Source organism: Capra hircus, chromosome 21, assembly GCF_001704415.2.
Source record: "Capra hircus breed San Clemente chromosome 21, ASM170441v1, whole genome shotgun sequence".
Lineage (NCBI taxonomy): Eukaryota > Metazoa > Chordata > Mammalia > Artiodactyla > Bovidae > Capra > Capra hircus.
Window position 1 is genome coordinate 30,140,389 of NC_030828.1, and position 20,211 is coordinate 30,160,599.

At 42.8% G+C, this 20,211-nt stretch overlaps 2 protein-coding genes across 8 annotated transcripts in view; one reads left to right on the top strand and one right to left on the bottom strand.

The window, feature by feature from the left end:
- IDH3A (isocitrate dehydrogenase 3 (NAD(+)) alpha) lies at positions 1,264 to 17,836 on the top strand. The gene is made up of 11 exons (XM_018066140.1): positions 1,264 to 1,362; positions 5,850 to 5,912; positions 8,248 to 8,331; positions 10,044 to 10,158; positions 11,128 to 11,315; positions 11,777 to 11,910; positions 12,762 to 12,864; positions 12,965 to 13,029; positions 13,972 to 14,056; positions 14,511 to 14,663; positions 17,136 to 17,836. Exons 1-11 carry the CDS (start codon positions 1,336 to 1,338, stop codon positions 17,217 to 17,219), a joined length of 1,101 nt encoding a protein of 366 aa, XP_017921629.1. The 5' UTR covers positions 1,264 to 1,335; the 3' UTR covers positions 17,220 to 17,836.
- Positions 10,290 to 20,211, bottom strand: part of ACSBG1 (acyl-CoA synthetase bubblegum family member 1) — a 68,920-nt gene continuing 58,998 nt past the window's right edge. For 3 of the 7 annotated variants that reach the window (XM_013973016.2, XM_005695090.3, XM_013973012.2), the window contains 2 exons: positions 19,568 to 19,649; positions 10,290 to 10,458 (listed from right to left, as the gene is read on the bottom strand). In XM_013973016.2, the coding sequence (XP_013828470.2) occupies positions 10,350 to 10,458; positions 19,568 to 19,649 (191 nt within the window). In that variant the 3' untranslated portion in view covers positions 10,290 to 10,349. Of the gene's footprint in view, positions 10,459 to 12,110; positions 12,133 to 17,459; positions 18,987 to 19,018; positions 19,650 to 20,211 lie in introns of those variants that run through there. The other 4 variants (XM_013973018.2, XM_013973019.2, XM_013973015.2 and 1 more) reach the window with 4 other exon arrangements.

The window sequence follows — 20,211 nt, forward strand, 5'->3', positions numbered from 1 at the left end:
CCGCCATGGGCTGTGGTCGGAGCTGTGAAAGGAGAGGACTGTGTGGAGAAAAGATTGGAAAGGGCAGGTTGTTGGGAGAGGAGGCTGCTGCCATTGTCTGGACATGAGACGGTCAGTCCTGAAGGAGGGCAGTGATGGCAGTGGAGGGGAGTGAAGGGGCACTGCCGAGAACACCTTAGGGTGGAACTGCCAGGGCCTGATGAGAGCAAAGGCCAAGAGGAGAGTGATGAGGTCCCTGTATCCTGATGAAGCCACAGACTTAGCAGTACTTTATTACCTCATCAAAGTCAAAGGCATCACTTGTGCATTGAATTCACCACTTTTCTAGGTAGATGGGTAGCTCTTCTCTGGAAAGAACCTTTTTCAGGGTGTGGTGTGGGGAGACTTGGTCTAAATCACCCTGACACGCAACTATGGGACTTGTGATCAGCAGAGCTTCAGGACTCTGGTTGCTGAGAAGATGAGGAGGGAGGGGAATATGACGTTATTTCCTCTGCCCTCTTTCTTAGATTTGAATCAGGTCCCCTGATTTTACCTTCTCATTGCTCCTTGCGCCTTCCCTTTCTGATACTTATCACAGTTTTCATTTACCTATTTCTGTCATACTTTATTGGCGTCTGTCTTTTCTACTGGACTGTAAAACTAACACTGAGAACAGTGCCTGGTAATTGGGCGGTACTCAGAAATGTTTAGAGCTTTGAAGACAGACAGTAGATCGGTAGTTGCTGGGGCGTGGGATGGGAGCTGGGCTGACAGCTAATAGGCACAAGGAGCATTTTCACAGGTTGGAAAACTGGATTGTGGTGATGGTTGTGCAAGTGCTTACATTTATTGAAAATTACTGCGAAATTACAGCGAGTTAATTTTATTGTATATGTTATACGTATACGTTATACCTCAATAAAGCTGTTAAAATAATAAAACATTTGTGAAACGAGTAAATGATCTCCCTCCCTCCCTGAGGTTGTAAACTCGGTAAGAGAAGCTATATCCTCCAAATCCATGAGTGACTGGCATCCAGGAGACGCGGAACAAACAGCCCACCTAAACCCTGAAATCTATGAATGAAGCGGGAGAGGAAGGACTCTGACCAGAGATCCCTGCCGGCAGCTTCCGGGTCGCTGCTCTGCCCGCCGCTGCGAGACAAGCCCGGCGATTGGCCAGCGGAGCGGGGTGTCCAGGGCCGGGAACAGGAGGGTGCTCGGAAAATCCCCTCCGCGAACTTGCGGGGCCGGCTTCCAGGGGGCGGGGCCAAAAGGGGGCGGGCTCCGGACGCTGGCTGGGCGGCTGCGCACTACTGCCGCCGCTGTCGCCGGGGTGAGAGGAGTGGACGCGATGGCAGGGCCCGCGTGGATCTCCAAGGTGAGCGCCGGGCAGGCCCGCATGTGGCTGGCGGGCGTGCTGGGTGCTGGGCGGGGGCTGGCGCGCGGGCCCCGATGGGAAGGCGTCGGCGCGCGACTGGCTGGGAACAGTCAGGGAGCCGGTCCTGGCTGCCCGTGCGCCTGGCTCGGTGGCCCGCAGGCGGTGTGTAGGAAGCCCCGCTCCCGGAAGGTCGCGCCTGGGGCGGGGACAGCATCAAGGTCAAGGCGGGGAGCGCCGGTCCTGTTCCCGATGAGACCCCAGTGCCACCGCCGGCATCTGTCCCGGCCGGAGCCCAGGCCTCGCGCGGAGCCCGGGAAGGTCACCGGAGCCGCCGGCCCGGCTCCGCCATCCCGGCTATTTCCGAAGCTGCGGCCCTGCAGCCTGCAGATCGCGCACAGAGTCCGCCTCAGCAAGACCTGGGCCTTCCCCCGGTCTCTACTCCGGCCCCGGCCGGGTAACCTCCCTAGCCACCAGCACGTGCGTTGGGCTTGAGAGGTTTTCTCAGGTGAGGGAATCCCGGGGTCATTTTCCTGCCAGATTTTTTTCTCCCTTGGAGCGCTTCCCAGTCTGCTGTTGTAGCTATTTCCCCTTCAAAGCACACGGGACACGTTGCACCTTGGAACCTGAGCACCCAGAGACTGGGAGAGGGAACCAGCAACGCCTTTCCTTTACCTTGTGTTGGTGAGAGTCCTGTGATCTCACCTTGACAGCTGGGATGCCTGCCAGAGCTGGAAAGGGTTGCAGACCGTCTGCAGTTCCTTGGTTCCTCAGTGGAACTAACTTTGCCTGAAAAGGTAATTGCTCAAGGTCACACAGGAAATCGCTGTCAGAACTGGAAGAGGAACTCAGGTGTCTCAGGATTACCAGTTCCAAGTCCCATTTTGCCTGCTCTGTCTGTGGTCAAGGTCAGACAACAAATCATGCTGCTGCTGCTAAGTCACTTAAGTCGTGTCCGACTCTGTGTGACCCCATAGACGGCAGCCCACCAGGCTCCCCCGCCCCTGGGATTCTCCAGGCAAGAACACTGGAGTGGGTTGTCATTTCCTTCTCCAATGCATGAAAGTGAAAAGTGAAAGGGAAGTCGCTCAGTCGTGTCAGACTCTTCCAGACCCCATGGACCACAGCCTACAAGGCTCCTCTGTCCATGGGATTTTCCAGGCAAGAGTACTGGAGTGGGGTGCCATCGCCTTCTCCATAGGCAGAGGGAAAAATGGGCCCTCAGGTCTCCTGTTGCTCTTAGAGAATGATCCCCTAAAAACCTACCATAAGCAGTTTAATTTTTCTCTAGAAAATTTGATACTGTATTTCTCCCTTGCTTTGAGTATAAAGTGAGGTTTGCATACGTTTAATTTAGTGAAAAGTGCTCTACACCAGAATTTAGGAGACTTAGGTTTAAATCTTGGCAATGCCACCGACTGATCATGTGACCCTGAGTAAATTACTTAACATTTGTGAGTCTTAATAAGCCAACTGTAAAATATCTATCCTTGCTTCACAGAGATGTTGAGGATTGAATAAAATAATGTGAGAGCACCTAATACAGAAGCAACACAAAAGTCTGAAGCTCTCCTACCGATCAACATACTTATCTTAAAGCCTTCAAGCAGACAGTTGGGCATCAGTAGCTGCATTTTATTTAGTAACTGGGTTCTGCTTTGTTACCCTCTTCAGACCTGGACTTGTGTGTAATGGTAACTTATTTCACATTCACTCCTGAAGGTAAAGCAACTTATGTGTCATCGTCTAAACAGAAGTCAATCCTTTAATCACTGAGCTTACACCTAACACCTAATTATCTTTGATCGATACATAAAAGTTCAGAATGAGAGACTAAAACAGCTAGTAAAGTGCTAGGAAATTTGTTTTTCCTTTAGTGTAGTCTCTAAGAAAAAAACTATGCGTAGGTATTCACAAAGTGTTGGGTTATGGAATCAGACGATGAGGTTCTCTGACATGGACTCCCAGTGTGACCTTTGGCAGTCATTTGACCTCTGGCAGTCATTTGACCTTTGTGGACCAGTTTCTCCCTTTAGGGACTGGAGTAGGTGGTGCCTTGGAGGCTCCCTTTAGGGACTGGAGTAGGCAGTGCCTCGGAAGTTGACGTCCCGGGATGCTGAGCTGGTTGTGAGTTTCAGTCAAAATAAGTTCTCTATTAAGAGTTCCATTTCAGGTTCTATTTGAAAAAGATCTGTATAAGCTTATATATATATATATATAATTTTTTTTTCCCTAAAGAAGCTTTATTTAGAGAAAATTAAAGGGTTTCTAAAGACCTTTCTGGCTCTAAAATACTATAATTATAATGAGGCAGTTTCCCATCAGCAGGCTTTTATTGAGTACCTGTAATACTTTCAAGAGTGTATTTATATGTTTTTAAGTTGGAGGATGAAAGTAAAAAAGGAAATGAGGTGCTATGGGTGAAGTCACAGGTTCAGTCCATATTCTTTGAGCCTGGTCTTGGTCTCCTTACCTGAAAAGGGCTACTAATATAATCTCCCCAGGTTTTATAAAAAATGAAATGATGTAATATATGTATATAATACATATAACTATATATGTATATTATACAAGTACAATATAAAGTAGAAGACAGTCTGTGCTTTTAAAAATCTTGTTTTACTTTAAGTTCTGGGTGATTTAGGTGCAGTACTGCCTTACTTTAAGGTCACAAAGGAGAGATGACAAATATGGAAAAGACTGGTTGCTAAGAGAAAACTATTTCAAGTATTGAAGCTGTTTGCTGGAGTGGGTGGGAACTCATCAGACAGGGCGATACTGGCCTCAGTTTTTCCAAAAGTATTCTGAGCACCTACTATGTGTGCTCAGAACCAGGCACTTTCTAGGCACTGGAGATAGAAAAGCAGTGAACAAAACATGAAAATCTTTGCCTTGTGGATTTACATTGTAAGTCAGTTAGTTTGGTTGGGTCTTTTGCCACAAAGACATGGGCCTGTTTTGAGTGAATGTTTTTTGTCTCTTTTTGAAGGGTGGGGAGAAGGACTCACGCAAATTTTATAACATAGCCTTAAAGTAGTCTCCCTTCCTTCCAATAGCCCATTTGCTGGTAGATGAACCATGCTCTAGGATTGAGTTTTTGGCCAGTGGTTTTGGCATAGCATATTCTTTTGGGTCATGCCCTATCTTTTATTTTATTTTCAGTCCAGAGAGATAACTAGTTGCTGGGTTAGAGGATACAACCTGTTCTCAGCTCCTTGGCTGTTGGTGTCTCTTTACTACATGCTGATATTATAGCCAAAGGTTCAGGACTTTTAAGAACTGTCCCCCAAAAGGATGACTAAGGATATAACAAATGTATCTTTGCTCAAGTATCTAGCATGAAAAAAAGTTAACCTTTAAAACTTTTAATGAATTTTAGTTTTAATACCTTTGGTCTATGTAGCCAGTTTCTTTAATTTATTCTGTGTGTTGTAATGTGACTTTGTACCAGTTTTCAAGAACTGAATTATCAAAGTTCAAAATAACCCTTTAGAATTTATATTTCTGGTGTGTCATAGTGTTAAGTGGAAAAAAGATGTACCAACAGCATCTTTGGGTAGTGGGGTCAGTGGTGGTTTAGTCACTAAGTTGTGTCCGACTCTTGCAACACCATGGACTGTGGCCCACCAGGCTTCTCTGTCCATGGGATTCTCCAGGCAAGAATACTAGAGTGAGTTGCCATTTCCTTCTCCAAATGGGGTTAGTAGATCACGTTTATTTATTTATTTTTATATCTTTCCCTGTCCTAGCAATTAACAATAATAATGAAATTACCTATATTATCAGAAGTAGATAATTTAAAATCTTCATTCTGTATGACGCATGTCAAGATGGTATTCAATAAACTTTCTTAGATTTTTATTACAAAGTATAATTTCTTGATATTCATGGGAAAAGAATCGGCAGAGTGTGTAACTGGAGGAGCCCTGGAATAGGAGTTAGGAGACCCCGATTCTGGTCTCTTTGTGGTCTCTGTGGCTTTAGACAAATCCCTACTCTTTGGACCCACTGTTTCCACTGTATAATGAGTGAGTTGGGCTCTGGGATTCATAAGGACCCTGCTGGCTCTTAAAATTAGTGGTAGTTTTCCTAGGGTGTGTGTGACCCCCAAATTGATCCTGTGGTCAAGAGTGTGGACATAAAACTGTCCAGATCATCTGAGGAAAATTCAGTGTTTGAGTTTTAAAAAAGTAGAGTTTCATTCTATTTTCAACATCTTTTGACGACTTATATTGATAAAATCGACTTTAAAAGTACATATTATAGTACTTAAATTCTCAAAGCAAAGGTAAACTGAAAATTTTGGTTTTCAAATCCAAGAGAGCTTGCTATGTTGAGCTAATACGTGAGAAAAATATTCCTCGGAAATTCCTGAATATATCTGTGTGAAGCTGCAGCATTGCCAGCTGTCAGAGATGGTGCCATGTCTGCCTTTTAACACTATGTGGTTAATTCTGTGCATGACATTTCTTTGTTGATATTAAATTTAGGTCTCTCGGCTGCTGGGGGCATTCCACAACCAAAAACAGGTGACCAGAGGTTTTGCTGGTGGTGTGAGTATAATTATGTCTTTTATTTTTTCCCTTTTAGAAGTTTCTCAAGAAAAGTGCTCTAACACATTTATTATATGGCATTTAATCTCCATTTATTTAAAATTGGGGAAAAGTGGCCATACTTATATATTTAAGTTACTGATGAACATGTGTAAATCTATTAGGTCACTTGTACATTTTAAAAAAGATTGTATTCTAGCTGGCTATATAAGCCTGTCACATTGATATCTTGAAGGAGGCTTGTTTAAAAATAGATAGAAATTACCCTTGAGCCTGTTACTTTATTTTGCAATCTCATTTGGATAAGACAGTTTTTTTTTTCCAAACTAGTACAAGTTGAGAGAAAATTGTTGAGAAGCTTCAAAACCTGCTTTGCATTTTTATTTTGTAAGCTTCCCTGAAAACAGTAGATTGATCACCAGTTAAGAATGCCTCAAATATCTATAAGCCCTATAGGCTTATATGTATTGATACGTTCCTTACATAGTCTTCATAGACTCTCCTGTTAACAGATCATCTGTTTCTCATTAAATCTGCTGCTTTTAGAATTCCCCGCATTAGAGTTCTGTGCTTTAAAAACTGATACCACATTTTTAGAGCATTCTAAGGCTGTGGGTCAGTGACTTCCTGTATGTTTTTATTTTACCTCCTTTTTACAGAATCTGATTTGGATTCATAATTCCTATACTCCCATATAACATCTTACCCCATCAGGTACTTATAAGAGCATAGTACTTTTTTTTTTTCCATTGACTTTCTGAACTCTGGAAGTAAAGTAGATTTTTCTGGTGGCCTGATGACATTTTGTATTACATGTTGGGAGAACAGGAAGAAGAAGCCAAAGGGGTTCTTTTGGCTCTGCTTTTGCTACAAAAGATGCAGAAAGAGGCTTGTTAGCATTTCAAATGCATTCTGAAAGCTAATGAGATGATCATTGCTCTCTGCTATTACTTAATTTTCAGGTTTTTCATTAAAATATATGTTATCCTGGTGGGAATGTGGTTATATTTGAGAGAAATAAGAAGAGAAACTAATTTTTTAAAAAGAATCCTTCCATTGTATAGCTAAATTCAGAAATAATTAGTCCACCTGCTTAGGGAACGTCATGTGTGCTTGCTGAGTCCTGTCCAACTCTTTGTGACCCCATGGACTGTGGCCCACCAGGCTGCTCTGTCCATGGGATTTTTCCAGGCGAGAATACTGGAGTGGGTTGCCATTTCCTTCTACAGGGGATGGTCCCAACCTAGGGATCAAACCCCAGTTTCCTGTACTGGCAGGCAGATTCTTTACCACTGAATCACCTGGGAAGCCCCTTAGGCAGCATCACTGAAAGCTAAGACCAGGGAAACGAATCAGTTATTTTTTTTTTTAATCAAAGTTTTTATTTTTTTCATTCTTAGAGAAAATTGTTTCCATCCTAGATTATTTTGTCTAGCCTAGCCAAACCAGCATAGGCAACTAGAACTGAGAAAGGCCAGGGACCATTGTCTGGGTCAAACTTCTAGGTAGGGGAAAGTCCACAAATAATGACATATTTAGTTTCCACATGAAGTCCTCACTTAAATCCTCTCATCATTTCCCTTTACATACTTTTTTCCCCTGTGTTTGAAAACCTTTGCACTACATTGTTGATGTTACATTATAGAGACACTTTGTCGTTCGATGTGTGATTCAGACATTGCAGGCATGATCACATACCATATTCTTAATGGTTCCAAATAAACTTCACTGGGCTTATTTGGATTACTGCTGTCATTAGGGGCCAGTTTTATAAAGGAACTCAGGAAAACAGACCCTCTCTTGACCTGAAGTCTGATTTTCTCTGTGTTAAAATAGACTGCAGTGCTACTCTGGAGGTGTCTGAGAGTGTTTTGTAAGACTGAATGAGTTATATGAGAAATGGAAATTTCTAGGCTCCTGTTGGAGAGGAATATGCCTGCCTTCATAGGAAACCCTCTAAATTTTAGTGAGAGAACACTGTTGAAATGTTTTGCTCTCCTTGGTTTTACGGACTTTGTTCAAGTGGTCTCTTTGTAGTTTGTCTGAAAAGAAATTTCAGGTGGGAAGTTTACTTGGTAGTTTATTTTTGTTTTCTCTGGAGAGCATTGCTTAAGTTCTTTTTGAAACCTCTGGACTCAGCTAGGAAGTAGAGTTGTGGCATCTCTTGATTCTTGCCTCTGCTTTGATGAGCCGTTGGGAGGTAGGTCTGTTTTTTTTAAAGGGATTTCTTATGAGTTAAGAACCCCTAAACTGGATTTCTTTCTGAACGATGTTCTTTTTTTAAACCTTCAAAAATCAGTTCTGACTGTCTCCTCTGATGATTTCTTATATTCAGGTTAAGACAGTAACTTTAATTCCAGGAGATGGAATTGGCCCAGAAATTTCTGCTGCAGTTATGAAGATTTTTGATGCTGCCAAAGTAAGTGGGTTTACATACTTTTGATAATAAATCGTACAAAACTTTTCTTAGCCCTTTGGAGTCTATGAACTCTTAGGATGAATTGTTCACGTTTGTATGAAGTTGGTGAGGTCTCTCACTAAAACTTCACAGATTCTGACTTGAAGAGTGTTGTTTCTGCCATCATTGTGAATGGTTTAAGCTACTGCGTTGGCATCAGTTATGCATAAAGGAATCCAAGTAGTACTGTAATTTTTATGGAGTTTTGAACTCTGCCTTGGTTTAAGGTCTTTAAGTCCTGCCAAGTCACCTGTCTCCCTCATGCTACCTTCTTCTACCTTCCTGCCAAAAAAAAAAAAAAAGAAAGAAAACAGAATAGATATTTCAAAACACTATTGATATATAGGAGATTTTGAAAGATTTTTTTTTGGGTGTGGTAATACCAAATATGAGGTATTATTGTCAAATAGTCTATCCTTCAATGCAGGTAGATATTTAAAAGTGGGAATTTAGGAAAGTTGGATTTTGTTTGACCTGATGCTTTATTATTGCTATTTATAGCTGCTAGGTGAAATAATGTATAAAATTAAATAAGTGGTTAATTTTGATACCAACAGATAAAAGTCAAGGAATTCAATTTATTTATGCTAAATATACATGTTTTTCTATATGCATTTCTAATTAAAACTCCTACAGAGGAAATGATGCTTATGTAAAAGTGTTCCCTGAGGGAGGTGAATGATGCTCACTCTCAGCTGTGAGCTCCTTATGAGCCAGGACCAAGTCTTGCTCTGATTCCTGTTCCTAGTGCATTCCCCGTTGGTTGTCAGATGTGTGTGTACACAATGCAAAGTGTGGTTGAAAAGAAAGGATAGCACTGGTTTATACCTTAAAATTCTTGCCTTTATAGGTTATATAATATTTCTTTTTTTTTTCTTAACAGCTTTATTGAGATTTAATTCATATACTGTTCAGTTCATCATGTAAAGTATCCAGTTCATTTCATTCATGGAGTTGTGTAATTATTACCACAATCTAATGTTAGAACATTTTCATCACTCAAAAAGAAACCCCATACTCATCAGCAGCCATTCCCCATGACCCTTATCTCTCCCACCCTGCCCCGTCCCATCACCAGCCCTAGGCAACCACTGATCTACTTTCTCTCTCTGTAAGTAAGTAAGTAAAGTCACTCAGTCGTGTCCGACTCTTTGTGACCCCGTGGACTGCAGCCCACCAGGCTCCTCAAACCATGGGATTCTCCAGGCAAGAATACTGGAGTGGGTTGCCATCTCCCTCTGTAGATTTGCCCATTCTGGACACTTGATATAAATAGAGTGTTAAAATTACATGACTTTTATGATTGGCTCTTTGCACTCAGCATAATGTTTTCCAAGTTCATCCATGCATCAGTACTATGTGATACTTCGATGAATCCTGTTTCTCTGCTCCACACGATATTCTATTATAGCCACGCTAAGAGTCGTTGTGAAAACAAGCAGTGGGCAGGTGGCAGCTAGGAGTGATGACTGGACAAGGGTAACGTGGAGAATCCCTCTGGGCATGCTGGAGAATGACCTTTCTTCTTGCATGCCAGGAACTTTCTGGACCTTGACTGTATGTGTTTTCACCAGTTGCATCCAAAGTTGAAGAAGTTTGTTTATAGCTGCAGTGTGATTGTGAGTCACATATAGTTCTTTCCAGTTCACTGTGCTCTGTGGTGTGGCATCTAGGCTCCTATTCAGTGGGAAGAGCGAAACGTCACCGCCATTCAAGGGCCGGGAGGCAAGTGGATGATCCCTCCAGAAGCCAAAGAGTCCATGGATAAGAACAAGATGGGCTTGAAAGGTAGTGCTGATGTGGTGTGATCGTTATTATTGATTTCTGTGACAGATGTTATATTTATCTTTACCTGGGTTTATCTTTTGCATGATTTTTACGTTTTTATTAATTTTAGCTTATACACGCTCCAGGCCATGATTCAAAGTACTGGCGTGTGACAGCTTGGAATTAAGCACTAGGGAGGTGGTGTCATAGGATTAGCTAATGTCAGGGACCTGATACAGCGCTTGGTCCTCAGTCAGTCGGTGTTCAGTGCAGTTGATATTGCAGAAAGCTTCACTGAGGAAACTTCTTCCATATCTGAATCTGAAGCAGAAGGTCAAGTTAGAGCAGAACACATTTTTACAGGGTGTGTAGCGTGTGCTCAGTGCTGCCTGAGAGTGACCAGCTATGCGTGGGCTCATTTATGAAGAGGGCATCAGACTTAGAAACAGAGCCCCTGTCTGTCCTTTCAAACGATACTGGCAAAAGTGTCCCTCATTTCATGAAGCATGCATGTTAGACATGTCACACAGCTACTTCATGTCCAAAGGAAGGATCCTAAATATAGCTCTGATGGAATAGTGGAAAAAATGAAAATTAGATTTTCAAATACAGTTGGCCCTCCATATCCATGCATCGTACATTCATGGATAACATGAACCAACCATGTATTGAAAATATTAAGAATTCCAAAAAGTTCCAAAAAGCAAAACTTGAATATTTCCACTGGCAACTATTAACATAGTTGTTTACATTGTGTCAGGCACTATAAGTAGTCTAGAGATGATTTAAAGGGGGATGTATGTAGGTTATATGCAAATACTGTGTCATTTTATAAGGGACTTGAGCATCCATGGATTTTGGTATCTGCTAGGTCCTTTCCCCAACTCAATGCTGAGGGACAAGTGTCAACATTAAGAGCTTGTGTTTATAAAGAAAAAGAAAAGACCAGAATGTATTGTATTGTCATCTGCATATTCTTCTTTATTATAGGCCCTTTAAAAACACCAATAGCTGCTGGCCACCCATCTATGAATTTATTGCTGCGTAAAACATTTGACCTTTATGCAAATGTCCGACCATGTGTCTCAATCGAAGGCTATAAAACCCCTTACCATGATGTAAATATTGTCACCATTCGAGAGAACACAGAAGGAGAATACAGTGGAATCGAGCATGTGGTATGTTCATTTGGATCCTTTTTCATTTTTAGTTAGGTTGCTTTCTATGTACTTGGGACTGTTGTTCAAATTCCCAGGTGAAAATATTTCCCAAAGACAGTTCCCTTTCACTCAGTGAAGAGTTGTGGGTATTTGTCTTGTCGCCTCAAACGGATGCCTCGGGGAGGGAGCGTGGTGCTTGAGGGCACAGGCTTGGGAACTTGTCCTCTGTTTGAAGTTTGAGTCCTCAGCTCCATGGGTGACCATCTTTGTACCTCGGTTTTCCTCATCTGTGCAGTGGGGTTTATAATATGTGGCTCACCGGGCTGGGGTGAACATGACTCACCCTGCTGACATGCCATATGCATGATGCTCGCCTTGGCAGCTGGCGCCATGCAGGCCCGGCACAGATGGTGTTGTCCGCACACACCGGCGGTCTGGAGCCACACCCTTTCAACAAGACAGGACTTCCTCTCTTTCAGATCGTGGATGGCGTTGTGCAGAGTATCAAGCTCATCACTGAGGCGGCGAGCAAGCGCATCGCGGAGTTTGCCTTTGAATATGCACGGAACAACCACCGGAGCAACGTCACAGCCGTGCACAAAGCCAACATCATGTGAGTCCCAGTGGGCGGTGCTCCCTCCAGCTGTGTGGGTGCCAAGCAGTGGCAGGGCTTGCTTTTCCTCTCTGCAGCTTGCTCACTGCTTCCTGATAGTTCTGGAAGATGGCCTTGCAGCCAGTCAGAGGGTCGGGCATTGCTCTTGTATCACAGTCTCCTATTTAATGTGTTTCCTCGGGTGGGTGATGAACAAGTTTGGAAGGAGCAGGAATTCAGGTCCTGGCAGTTTAAGGCAGGGGAAGAGAAGGAAGCCAGAGAGACCAGGTCCCCAGATGAGGTGGCCTGTTAGCTAAGTCTATAAAAGCGCAGTTGTTCCTGTGTTAGGAGGGGAATAGCAGGAATGTTTCTGAAATGGCCACCTGTTCAGGAGCTTAAAATAGTGCTCATAGTGCTAATCTGATCCAGTGTATCATTCTAGCAGTTTGAATTCTCCTCGTCCCTAGTGCAATAAAGGCTAACTCGATGTGTTAAGAAGCAGGTTTCCTAACCTAAGAAAAGTGTTGAGCATGTAAAATAGTAAAACTATTTAAATAATTGAGTAAGTTAACCTTTTTAAGCCAATTTTAACATTTCCTTATTAATAGATATTTCTTAATTCTTGCTAGATAATATAGTCTTCTTCATTATGATCAAACTCCTTTACATTTTTTACCCTTCTGTGCTTCCAGAAGTATCCCAAAACATTTAACTTTGCATTTTACTGATTGCCCCCCAAAATTTTTTTACTGTAATTGAAATCAGACATCTTGGCTTCTGGAACTTGAATTTCTTGAACTTTACTTCTCTGATTTGATCTTTTTCTCTCTGCAAGTCTTTGCTTTCAACAATTTTTATTTGATTAAATACAGGCGAATGTCAGATGGGCTTTTTCTGCAAAAATGCAGGGAAGTTGCAGAAAACTGTAAAGATATTAAATTTAATGAGATGTACCTTGATACAGTATGTTTGAATGTAAGTATATATTCACACTTACCTGCTATGTTTTGTGGTGTATAGTGTGTTCATGTGGTGCAGTTTTTGATTGCTGAATGCGCAAATGCATTTTTTGTAGATGGTCCAAGACCCGTCCCAGTTTGATGTTCTTGTTATGCCAAATTTGTATGGAGACATCCTTAGGTAAGTCTGGCTGCACCCTTTTAGCCTACAGTTTATTTATAAATGTTCTAAAATAAATTGTGGCTTAAGAATTTTAATCAAGGGTTATAAAAATAGGATTTGTTAGAAGATATGAGTTGAATTCTGATAGTTCAGGTGGTGATAATGGTTACATGTTGGGTAGGTTATTCCTTTGTTCATTTGCCAAATTAGCTCTGGACTGTAGTTCCCTGACCATTAGTTCCCTCTTCCCACTTTACAGATATTTTGTTGGTTGGTTGGTTGATTTCAGTGTTGTATCATGTATAGCTAGGAAGGTAGGTGTTCATTTTTACACGGTTTTTTGGGGGGTAACTTTTGGCATAATTTCAGACTTACAGGAAAGTTGCAAGAACAGTACAAAGAAATCCTGTGTACTCAGCACCACATTCACCAAATGTTAACATCTTTATCAGACTTACTTCATTACTCCCTCCTGCCTCCTCCTCATTTCTCTGTCTTTGCACACATACGCATGCTGGTGGCCAAATGGTGCTTTTGTAAATCCATCATTCCTTTTACATCTATTAGTTGGCATTCTACTGGAAGGATAAGCTTTTCTTTCTGTCTTATTTGTTTACTGACTTACTTATGTCCTTTTGGACTCTCGGCTTCTGTTTTACTCAGGGGTTCTGTCCCTCACTATCATCATCGATACTGGTGCTCAGATTGTGCAGACTTGGCCAGTGTCAGTCCCTTTGAGCTGTGTCTGTGCCCTCTTGACCCTGACCCTTATTTGTTCTCTGGCACAGTAAGGTGCTTCAGGCTCATCCTATATGTTCCTGACTAGTCCTGAAATCAGCTGTTTCTTCAAGGAGCCCAAGGTTCTCTTAGTGGAGAATGGTATGTAAAGATAGAAGTCTGACCACTAGGTAAGCTGTTTTGTTTTTCAAAATGTCCTTTGAAATGCTTTTCTGCCCCCAGTGACCTGTGTGCGGGATTGATTGGAGGTCTTGGTGTGACACCAAGTGGCAACATTGGAGCCAATGGAGTTGCAATCTTCGAGTCGGTAAGGACCCTGGTGACACCTGAAGCTGAATTCAAATCAGAGTGACGTGAGAACCCAAAAGGGATTATCTGCATAAACATCTGTTAACTTTTGAGTTTTTCCAGTTGTCAAAAGAAAGTGAAGATTTGTTTAGCTTTTTGTATAAGCTCAGTTGATTGATTCATTTCCCTCTGGTTTCCTTTATATCCTTATTGTGTATTGTGCTTCCTTCCTCAGTTAAAATATTTTACCAGAAGTTCACTGGATAGGATTGTTTGTTCATCTTTTTACACTTAAAAAAAATTACTTTAGCTCTTCATTTTTCTGAGGCTTTATTTCTAAAACCTGTGTCTGGATTGCTGTTCTGTAGCTGTTTTCCATCGGAGGGGAAAGCTGATTAAGAGCACAGCTTCCCCAGAGGAGAACTGTTTGCTTCTGTCCCGCTTCTGACTGTGCCCCACCCCCAACCCCGCAGGTTCACGGAACTGCCCCGGACATTGCGGGCAAGGACATGGCCAACCCCACGGCCCTCCTGCTCAGCGCTGTGATGATGCTGCGCCACATGGGGCTTTTTGACCACGCTGCGAAGATTGAGACGGCATGTTTTGCTACAATTAAGGATGGAAAGGTATCGGTGATCTTGCCACACTTGGGCTGGGTGAAATTCATTTCCTCCTTGGGTTTTGTATGTGAAGGACAGATGATGGTTCTTTTCAAGAGGGCCAAAGGATTGGACATCAAGTAGGCATTCCTAATGCAGGCTCCCTGGGTGAACTCAGGGGGTGTGCACATGTTGCATCTTCTGAAGGGAGGACCCGTGTGTTTCCTCAGGGGAGGGTTGGGAAGCACCAAGGCAGGGGTGCCAGTGTTCAGTGGGAAGGACAGTGATGTGGGGGTCAGAGCAGGGCAGACCTGGTTATCCTGTTGCTACCCATGGGATCTTGGCTAAGTCCAGTAGTTTTTCTCAGTAGCTTTTTCCTCTTTCCAGCAAACATCTGTTGCATACATTATAAAGTATGGAGGATATAATAAAATAAGGAATAAAGTAAGGTCTAAGACCTCAAGGAGCTGGAAATCTAGCAGTAGGCACAGGTGTAGACTTGTCTGTAATACAGTGGTGCTCTGTGTCACTTTAAATGCATCTGTGATATAAAAGTAATATAGAAGTTTTATAGATGTATTAATGGCTGATGCTTGAATACTTGCATGATCTTATACTCTCTCTCTCTCTCTCTCTATATATATATATATATATATAAAATCTCAGCACATTTCTGCTACTCTGTGGCGTAGATACTGTAATTAAGCCCATTTTAGAGATGAGGGCATCCTAAGTGGCTCTAGTGGTAAAGAACCCACCTGCCAGTACAGGAGACACAGGTTCGATCCCTGGGTTGGGAAGAGCCCCTGGAGGAGGGCATGGCAACCCACTCCAGTTTTCTTGCCTGGAAAATCCCATGGACAGAGAAGCCTGGCGGGCTATAGTCCATGGGGTCTCAGAGAGTCAGACAGGACTGAAGTGACTGAGCACATAGATGAGGAAGTTTGTCCGAGGTCTCACAGCTCCTAACTGGCAGAGCTGGGGTTCACACCTAGTCTGGCTCTTACCCAACAAGCTTCACTGTTTCTATAAGCGGTTGTGGCCTGTGGGAGGGTTGTGATCGATTATTCTGAAAGTGGGAGAATGGAGGAGATCATGGCTTTACAAGGCTGGGCCCAAAAGGTTGATCCTTAGCCTGAGATCTCTTCATTTTTTTTTTTAAGTTATCATTTTAAAAAAGGATAAAGTACACCTAATACAAAATTGACCACTTTAATAATTTTTGAGATGCACAGCCTATTGGGTATTGAATACCCAGCATTTTCACATTGTTATGTGACCTTCGCCACCATCCATCTCCAGACTTTTTCATTTTCCTGAACTGAAACTGTCCCCATTAAACAGTGATTTCCCTATTTTCTGCTGTTGCCTCACCCTCTGGCAAGCACCATTCTACTTTCTGTCTCTGTAAATCTGACTGCTCTAGGCACCTCACATAAGCTGAATCACACCCATGTTCTGTTCTGACTGCCTTACTTCACTTAGCGCAAGGTTTATCTTCAAGGTTTGCTGCTTATTTTTTTAAAAATTCTGTACTTTGAAATTTCTGTGGCCAAGATATAAGAAACCCAAGCTTGTTTTTAACAGCCTGATATAGTCATATTGAAGGGCATGTGATTATATATATTTTTTGTTCTGATACTGTATTAGAGAAGCTACTCATAGAACCCAGCAGAGAGATGCCTAAATTACATAGTAGGCTCTTTAAATTGCATAGGATGTGATGAGATGAGAGAATTAAATATATTGAGCTCTATTTGGGAGTAAAGAGCATAAGCTGGTAGAAAACAGGGGAAATGGGAGGATTTCTCTCCTAAAGAGGGGAGTTGAAGAGTTAGTAATTTAAATACTTCCCTAGTGTTGGTTTCTCAGCCTCCCAAAATAGGTCAAAAAACACCAAAATAGGTGTTTTTTAAAAAACAAACTTTAATTCCCCAAGAGATTTATGCAACCTCTTGTTTAGATTTGCGGTCAATGAAATGTCCATGATCAAATGCTTCCTTAGACTCTACTGTGCAGATCAAGGGAAGATTTTTGGAGGGCATCCCTCCTTCCCTTTGGGGTGAGAGCATCTTGTTTTGTTGTTTAACTTTGTCTGTGCTGGGTCTTTGCTGAGGCATGCTAGTGGGGTTCTCCGGCTGTGGTCCGCGGGCTTAGTTGCTCTGCAGCTCCTGGAATCTTAGTTCCCTGAGTAGAGATTGAGCCCATGTGCCCTGCACTGGGAGGCAGATTCTTCACCACTGGACCACCAGGGAGGTCCCAGACTTGTTCTTGTTCTCGCCGTGTTTCTGCGTACACTATCCAGTTAGCTTTTCCAAGTCCGCCTGGGGTAGGTGGATGGTGGTAGAGCCTGTCTTACTTTGAAATGAGGAACTCAATGAAAGAGTAGCCAGGTAACTCACTCAGCCAGTGTCTCACTGAGGACTTTAAATAAAAACGTTTTTTGCTTCGGTTTAACATGTGGGTACATTTTCTGTCTTTGCTTTTTCCTTTTCTCAGAGCTTAACCAAAGATTTGGGAGGCAATTCAAAATGCTCGGACTTCACAGAAGAAATCTGTCGCCGAGTAAAAGATTTAGATTAAGGCTTCTATAGACGGTATCTGCACCAGTCACTCCTAGTGGACGCCGCATCAGCCTGTGTTAGAGTACTTCCCGTTATGTGTGCATTTATGCATTTGTTGCTCGTTTCTTGACAGAGTACATTTTTAGACCTGGCCTTTTTCTTAAAATCTGTGCAGAGGATGCAGGTAATGTCCCTAGACCTGCTTTCAAAGGACTTCTTCCAAGTGCTTGTTTTATTTATTAAACGTCTATCTGGTATATTTTTTTTTGTAAACTCTCAAGTGAACTGTTATCATTTGCTGTTGTTAACCATATTATGCTTCAGTTAAAATAGTTTTTCTTTCACTGTAAATATCATGAGACAGAAATACTAAGAGAAAACATCTAACTTTTTAAAGAAAAAGACTGATATTCTTGGTTTACGAAAAAATATAATGGAGATAAAGTAGAATGTTGGCATACTAGCATGAGAGGATATTCTTATAAAACTAAATGGGCACAAGAGAAATTTCCTGGGAAAGTTTACATCAAAAACAGTGAATATGGTATATTTCTTAGTGATATGGAAAGCAAAGACTAATTTGTACTTTACATGAATTACTGAGTATGAATAAAGACTTCAGATTGGAGAAATATATAATGAGAGATGTAATTTTTGTTCATAGCGTACAGGTAATATATCGGGTACAAAGACACAAGTGGATTGTGTGTTCAGTTATTTTTGTTATCTTCAGGTTTACTGTTCTTGGTAAGAGCTTTTAATGACGTGAAGGGGTGGTCTTTCCTTTTCACTGGACGTATATCAAGCATGGTGCATAACACAGCCCTCGATCTCCTGTCCTTTGGTCCCTTGGGGGACCCTGACTCGGACCTGGGAGCAGTCCCTCTTCCGCAGCCTGCCTGTCGCTGTCCGGAAGTGGACCACACTCCTGCTGATAGGGCTAACAGGCCTCACCATATAAATTTTGACTGCAGTTGAGGAACCTGGAGTACTGGCTATTAATTTTACATTTCACTGGCTTCTCCTTCCCCAAAGCACCAAATCACCACCCTCTGCCTCAGCACCACCAGGGAAAGAGGAGCTGCAAACTCAGCCTGAATTGATTCACAAAATTGTGCCACCCTTGGGGCTTGGCTCAGCTTTTGACCTTCAGGCACCTCCCCATCCTTCCTCCAGTCCTCACCTTTAGCATGATTTGTCTTTAATCTTCAGAAACTGAGTCACTATTTTCATGAACCCTTTGGTCTAACACCAAAGGCAACTCATGTCCTCCTTGGCCCTTGTGTAACATCTCTAACCTGCGGCTTTGCGTTGTCACAAGGGAGTTTTTAACCACAACCAATACTCCTGTTTGGGTCCTTTTTTGAAGCTCGTAACCAGACAAATAATCTTATGTGTATTTTACTTTGTTTAAACTGCTGCTGCTTCTGTTTTATTGAATTGTGCTAATTATCGGTGACCCTTCGGTTTACACAAATAAAGAATTCCCAAACGAATTGAGCTGTATGCTTTCGCCTACCCATTTAGATGCCTTGTTTCATCTTGGCTCAGCTTGCCACTAAGGATGGCTGCTCAAAGTATTCAGAGTGGGCAGAGGGGCGACAGACTAGCACCAGTTAACTGCTTTCATGAGAACATTCCCCTTGACCCCCTCCCTCACCTTTGCTTATTCCAGGGCACTAAAGGTCACTTGTATACCCATCGCACACTGTCCTATGTGCTGAACACCCACCACTCTGGACTCATCTGTTGCTCAGTTGACAAACTCAGCTGCTTGTTGACAGTTCTGTTAAGTTTAATTTCAAGTTACACATTAAATACAATCAAAAAGGCAGCAGCAGTTTTATTAAGCATCAGAGTCAGTGGGCGTGTGCATTGATGGAATGCCTGGTAATGGGATGATGGGAGTGGCAGCATCCAGTGAGAGTCCACAGTAGGCCAGGCTGAGAGGGGAGTTAGAACAGAGCGCTTTCCCGGCCGCGTGCTTCACCCAAGCCGTCTTCCCTCTCCTCCCTCCCCTCAGCGCTCAGTCCACCTCCAGCTGGCTGGTGAAGTGAGCTATCAGCCTGTTGAATCTACCTGAAACTAAGGTCCCAAACTGTCAGCCCTTTAGTTCTGAGAAGGAGAGCTAATCTCATTGTCACCTGAACAAAAAGCATTACTTAAAACTGTCCACACATGAAGCTTCTCGGGGTTGTCAGCTGTTGTTGGTGTAAGACCTGGCAGATACCAGGACTGTGCCTAACCTGGAGAACCTAAGAGACTTGCCAAAAATCCATGTGCCCAGACCAAAGAGGACGTGGAGGTCAGGAAGACACTCAGCCTGCCATCTTAAGGAGAAACCAGGGAGAGATGACCCCTGCTTACTTTTTCTGCTCTTGGTAAAAGGATTCAATGACATCTTTGTACTTCTCCAGGACTGCGAGCCGTTTCAGTTTCATTGTGGGACCTAAGAGAAATTGGAAGAGATGAGTGAGGCCTGGGCTCTGAGATGTCTGTGAAGGTTATGCGGTAAAGCTCTAGACTCACTAAGTTCCATAACTCTGGAACTAAGCCAGACCAACAAGTAGCCGGCCTCCAAAATGGCCCATCATGGTGATCCCTGTACCTGGCAGTCATACCCCTTGTGTGGCTCCTTCCCACACTGTGCCAGGGTTGGTCTAATACAGAGGAAGTTGGGTAGTTTACATGACGTAACTAATAGGCAGATCATCCCTGCATTTCAGTGATCGCTAATACGATGTTGGACATTATGCTTTGATGGCTTGTGATGGGGTCAGAGGAAAGACCTGGCCAGGGAGGGCCTCTGCCATGGTCTTTGCAAGAGGTCTTCCTTGTATCACTTTTCTTGGCCTTCGTTCTCTCCTCTCAGGAAAGGCTGAAAGGGCTCTGCTTTGAGTAGCTTAGATTCCATTTTGTGCTAACTCACACTTCGCTGTGTAACTGGAGACTTCAAGATCAAAGCCATTTATAGAAACTGCTTAGAGAGGACATCTCTCTGGTTGACCTTA

Excerpts from the sequence above, each read along its gene's own strand:
- IDH3A (XM_018066140.1), top strand. The coding sequence starts at position 1,336 with ATGGCAGGGCCCGCGTGGATCTCCAAG. Across the intron at positions 5,913-8,247 it reads CCAGAGGTTTTGCTGGTGGT|GTTAAGACAGTAACTTTAAT; the intron begins GTGAGTATAATT and ends TCTTATATTCAG. Across the intron at positions 10,159-11,127 it reads GAACAAGATGGGCTTGAAAG|GCCCTTTAAAAACACCAATA; the intron begins GTAGTGCTGATG and ends TCTTTATTATAG.